Consider the following 6,000-nt stretch of genomic DNA (forward strand, 5'->3'; position numbering starts at 1 on the left):
TGCCTTGGGAAAGAGTAGGTGCCCTGTGGAGGTCAGGTCTAGCAGTGGCCAGCTGAGGTACTCTACTCAGGACAGAGGCAGAGCGAAAGGCCCCTTGGACACTGGAAAATGCTGAGCTGATGCAGGGACCAAGAACAGCTGAGGGCTAAGAGAAAAACAGTCTAGGGGATCTCAGGGCCTCAGGAAGGGCCTTTGGCTGAGCAGCAAGAAGGACAGGGGGAAGTCCTAGGGTAGACATAGCCAAAGGAAATATACAGGCTGCAGGTCTTCAGTCAGGAGCTCTATCTGTGATCCTAGGAGATTGTGGAAACTCAAACCAGGAAGATCAAATCTATCCCAACGATACAGGGGACACGGGGTCAATCTACAAAAGGAGGGGAGTGCGAGGATCAGGGGCTGAGCAGGAGATGTCAGATCTCAGGCGCAACAGAGACTAGCATGGTCCTGAGGATAAAGGGAAGGATGCAGGAACTGAAGGGACAAGAGAGGGGAAGTGACGACCAGCTTCATGGAAAAAAAAAGGTAGTATTGTCCAACTTCAAAAGCCCTGTGCTACTGAAAAAAAGAAAGGAAATTCTCTAGGTTTTGGCAATGCAAGTTTCATGCAGAGGCAGAACGCAGGGGACTGTGAAGACAACCCTGGAAGAAAGGAGAAACCAAGGCTGAGTTCACCAAGGTCTCATTAGTGAGACTACACTGCAAGGAGGTGACAGGCATCGGGCTGCCAGGCCAGGCCAGAGAGACCCATACCCAGAACCTGGAAAGTGGGTGTGCTGGTGGTGATCGTACAGAGCAGGGACAAAGAATTGAGGAGAAGGAAGCTAAAAAATTATGTCAAAGCACGTGTTTAGGAGACTGGGCTGACTTGATAGGAGAGAGACCTTGAGGAGAATCCTAGAGGGTTGTGTATGGGCAGGAAGTGAATCCTGACCCAAGAATCAAAAGTACTAAACATACTTAGATCAAGGCCAACTAAAAAAGACGCCTGCAGAACAAAGTTAAGGCCAGAGCTCTTGGAATGAGGAATTCAGGGAACCTAAGAACAGAGACCATCAGTGAACAGGCCAAGGCAGGTAGAAACGGCCCAGGAGGTGGCAAGAGTCAACATGGATGGACAGGCAGAGGCAGGAAGGGACTGCAGGCTGCAGGGATGTGCGGACTTCAGTTTGGCCTTCAGTGTTGTCCATATTGCGTGCAGCCATATGGGCCAGGAGTAAGAGGTTTAACGGTGGAGCACAGATGCCCCCACCGCACAGCTGCTGGGGCAAACAGGGACATCCATACTGGAAAGCTGTCCAGGCACTTTCCTGAGAGTGTACTAAGAAAGGGACTGGGCTCGGGGGCCTCAGGTCTGACCAGGCCTGGTGATCCTGACATTCACAGGCATAATTAATGGATATTGTGTACTCCACATAGAGAGCCAGGGAAGGCTGCAAAACACAGGCCTTCTAGAAGCCTGGGTCCAACCCTGTCTGACAGTGTGATCCCAAATACTTTTTCTTGTAGCCGAAACGACACCCCCATCTGTCTACCCACTGGCCCCTGGATCTACCTTCAAATCTAACTCCATGGTAACTCTGGGATGCCTGGTCAAGGGCTATTTCCCTGAGCCAGTGACGGTGACCTGGAACTCTGGAGCCCTGTCCAGCGGTGTGCACACCTTCCCAGCTGTCATGCAGTCTGGACTCTACACTCTCAGCAGCTCAGTGACTGTATCCTCCAGCACCTGGCCCAGCCAGCCTGTCACCTGCAACGTAGCCCACCCGGCCAGCAGCACCAAGGTGGACAAGACCATTGGTGAGAGGACATCTAGGGGAAGAGGGGATCACTAGAGCTGAGGCTCGGGCATTAGCCTACCTAGACCAACCAGGCTGGGCAGCCATCATGAGGGAGGGGAGTTAGCCCAGAAAATCAAAAGTTCTTCTTTGTCCCCCTTCTGGGAATTGCTATCTGTGTCTTTTACACTCATTTATTAATATCTGGGTTACGATGCCTATGGGTCCTGACATACAGAAGACAGACTCAGGTATCAACCTGACAAAGGTCATACCCAAGAACAGCCTGGCATGATCCCACATCAGACCCAAACTTTCCCTACCTCCATCCTGGTGCCTTCCCCTCCAGACCCCAATAACACACAGCCTTCTCTCTGCAGTGCCCAGGGACTCTGATTGCGGTTGCAAGCCTTGTATATGTACAGGTAAGCCGGTCGGCATTTCACTCCAGCCCCAGACGCAACAAGTGTCCTCAGGTGGCCCATGTGGGATGGTGGCCCAGGTGTTGACCTATTTCCACCTTTCTTCTTCATCTACAGTCCCAGAAGTATCATCTGTCTTCATCTTCCCCCCGAAGCCCAAGGACGTGCTCACCATCACTCTGACTCCTAAGGTCACATGTGTCGTGGTAGACGTCAGCCAGGATGATCCCGAGGTCCAGTTCAGCTGGTATGTGGATGACGAGGAGGTGCACACAGCTCAGACTCACCGCCCAGAGCAGCAGTTCAACAGCACCCTCCGCTCGGTCAGTGAGCTCCCCATCCTGCACCAGGACTGGCTCAACGGCAAGGAGTTCAAATGCAAGGTCAACAGTGCAGCCTTGCCTGCCCCCATCGAGAGAACCGTCTCTAAAACCAAAGGTGGGAACTGCAGGGGGTGTGGTGTAGAAGCTGCAGTTGTCCTTAGGCAGAGCTTGACATAAGCAGACTTCTGCCCTCTATGCTAACCACTCTCTGTACCCACAGGCAGACCACGGGCTCCACAGGTATACACCCTGCCACCTCCCAAAGAACAGCTGACCAAGAGTGAAGTCACTCTGACCTGCCTGGCAGAGGGTTTCTTTCCTGATGACATTTACGTGGAGTGGCAGAGGAACGGGCAGCCAGCGGAGAGCTACAAGAACACTCAGCCCACCCTGGACACAGACGGGAGCTACTTCCTCTACAGCAAGCTCACTGTGAACAAGAACATATGGGAGACGGGAGATAGTTTCACCTGCTCTGTGTTACACGAAGCCCTGCACAACCACCATACTGAGAAGACCCTCACCCGATCTCCTGGTAAATGATCTGTGTGGCCCGTGAGACCTCTGGTCCTAAGGGACGCTGATACCTACCTCTACCCCTTCCTTGTGTAAATAAAGCACCCAGCACTGCCTTGGGACCCTGCAATAATGTCCTGGTTCTTTCTGAGATACAGAGTCTAGCTAGGTCATGGGATGACGGGTCTCCATGGTTTGAGGCCTGAGTTGTGACTATGGAAAAAAACGAAGGCCTGCACTGCCACACCCAGCTCCTTTGAATTTGCCTGGCCTGAAAAGAATTTACCTCTCACTGGGAACCGGAAGCTTATCCCTAGGCTATCCCTCTCGCACATGCTCTAACTAGCAATTTGTCAGATCTGGCCACAGAATATGTCTAACAAACCCCCCAAAATAAAGAAGACACAACCTCCAGATCCCTCAGTCTGTCCTTACCCCGCTTCCTGGCCAAGCATCTCACTGAGGCCAATGAATAGATACATGTGGTCACAGGCTTGCACACAGACCCTTGCTGTCCCTCCACTCGGTTTTCCATAGACTAAATCTATGCTGTATGTTGATGATACACGTAGCTCTCGCCACTGTCAGATGCCCATGTGGAGGATGAACACGGACCCACTAAAACCAACCTGCTCAGCAACGCCCTGCCTACAAGGCTATTATATACAAGTGCTCACACATCTACGCATGCACAGGCACACACATATGCATGGACATACACACACACAATGCACACGCGCGTGCACAGACACAAACACACACATACACATAACAGAATCACACACTAGAAATTCACATGAGCATCATGTCTGTTACAAAGATAAAAAGGTACCAGGTCTGCCCATATAATCATCCTCAGTATTTACAAGTGGGCCAACTGATACAGATAACTTTCCTATGCCAAGGACACCCACAACCCTCCTCACACACAAGTCCCCTCAGCCGAAACCGTCCCTGACTTTCAGGCTGATGCCCATAACTCGCACAGTTGACACACCACCAAAGCTGTGTAACTTACTTCACTACCCTGTGAGTCCTTTCTCTGAAGTACAGTCATCACAGGGAATAGGCCCTGCCTTCTCTCTGACCCTCTGTTCTTGTCATCAGAGAAAAGACAGAATATCAGGCCAACTACACAGATACTACCCACAAGAGTCACTGGCCCTGACTCAGTCTAGCCACTCTCCAAACTGAAGGCTGGGGCACACAGAGTGAGCTCCTGTACAAGCCAGGCCAGCATCAGGTCCACAGTGTCTGGCTGAGCCCAGGGACAAAACTGCAGCAGTTTGGGGAGCTGAGGTTTCTGGTCCAGAGAGAACAGAAAGGAGAGCTGGCCCCAAGGAGGGTCTGCTGGCTAAGACAGGCTGCAGCTTTCTCCTGGGCCTCCATGTAGCCTCCTGTCACACAGGGAATGTCTCCAAGCGTCCACCTTGTTGGTAGACAAAAACTGACTGCCCTCTCTGTCCAGGGCTGGAACTGGATGATTCCTGTGCTGAGGCCCAGGACGGGGAGCTGGACGGGCTCTGGACGACCATCACCATCTTCATCAGCCTCTTCCTGCTCAGCGTGTGCTACAGCGCTGCTGTCACACTCTTCAAGGTCGGCCACACTGTCCCCACAGTGTCTACACTGTCCTTACACTGTTCCTCATACTGTCCCTGTGATGACCTATGCCTCACCTTGTCCCATGCTATTGACCCGTCTTACATGCTGTGCAATGCTGTCTACCCTTCTGTATGAGACAGTCTTACAATGTCCCCATGCAGTCTACATAATGCTCCATACTGTCCCCAACCTATGCTGTGTTGCCTCATGCTATCCCACACTGTCTCTTGCTTCCTGCTATGCTGTCCGTGCTGCTGTCTGTATTTTCATGCTCTCCTCATGCTGTCCCTAGAGTCCGATATTTCCCATGTTGTCACCCATATTGTCTCCACTCTGTTTGCACATGGACCCGCACTGTATGCTGCTGCCCCATATTGGAGACTTCAGGTGGGGGGTGACCCACAGGTCAGAGTGCAGTCCTGATCTTGTCTTTTTCTCCATGCCCCACAGGTAAAGTGGATCTTCTCCTCAGTGGTGGGGCTGAAGCAGACACTGGTTCCTGAATACAAGAACATGATTGGACAAGGGCCCTAGGCCATCTCCTGTAATGGCAGGTGATTTCCCAGGCCCTGAAGGACCCTGTGCAGTATGCCAAGCAGCCTGACTCAGATCACACTGTCCGCTCACTTCACTACCCTCTGACCCTGAGACTCAGCTACTGTCAATTCTTCCCTCTCTAGAGGACCATGTGGCCATTAGACTGCTGCGGTCCATAGCCACCAGGGCCTAAGACACCATCACAACAGCACCCAAGACACTGGTTAGACCCACATGGGACATAGTTTCCTCAACAATATATCCAAACTGTTGGGACAAAAAGAGCAATCACTGAAGAAGAAGTGACAAGTGCCCTACCAGCCCTGGAGTCAGCCCAGTCCTGATCATCTTCCAAAACATAAGAATTGATAATAGAAGATACAAGTTTTGGATCCCCAAGATGAAACAAATTTTATCCAGGCCAGAAACAGCAGGGCAGCCATGGCCCAGCTGAAGCCGACTGAATTATTCCAGTGGCCTTGGAATCACCATGTCCTGCCAGGCTCCTTGAGCTTCCATGAACCCTGGGAAACGGAAAGGCCTGTGTTTCTTAGTATCTTGGGACTGAACCATCTAAAGGTTGAGATCGTTACACAGATCCTTCTTCTGGTCACAGGTGCAATACACTGGATTCTCAGACAAAGGGACAAGTTCACAGATAACCCTGACCCCACAATCCTGAGACCCAGACACCACTATCTCTCTGGAATTCTCAACTCTACTCTGGGAGCACAACAGAGAAGGGCCTGGGCTTTATGGCCTCTGTGTAGCCATGGCAGGTGCAGAGACCACTGATCAGGGTTTGGGTGACCACCAAGGACT

The 6,000-nt window shown here is 51.8% G+C and overlaps 1 gene segment (V, D, J or C); it reads left to right on the top strand.

Moving 5' to 3' along the window:
• The window catches only part of LOC143436699 (Ig gamma-1 chain C region secreted form-like), a 122,096-nt gene extending 118,927 nt beyond the window's left edge, over window positions 1-3,169 (top strand). Inside the window, 4 exon segments of the C gene segment in view lie at window positions 1,507-1,797; window positions 2,156-2,200; window positions 2,315-2,635; window positions 2,741-3,169. Of these exon segments, the coding sequence occupies window positions 1,569-1,797; window positions 2,156-2,200; window positions 2,315-2,635; window positions 2,741-3,063 (918 nt within the window).
• Window positions 3,170-6,000: the final 2,831 nt, after the last annotated feature.

This window comes from Arvicanthis niloticus, chromosome 23, assembly GCF_011762505.2.
Source record: "Arvicanthis niloticus isolate mArvNil1 chromosome 23, mArvNil1.pat.X, whole genome shotgun sequence".
NCBI classification, from domain to species: Eukaryota; Metazoa; Chordata; class Mammalia; order Rodentia; family Muridae; genus Arvicanthis; species Arvicanthis niloticus.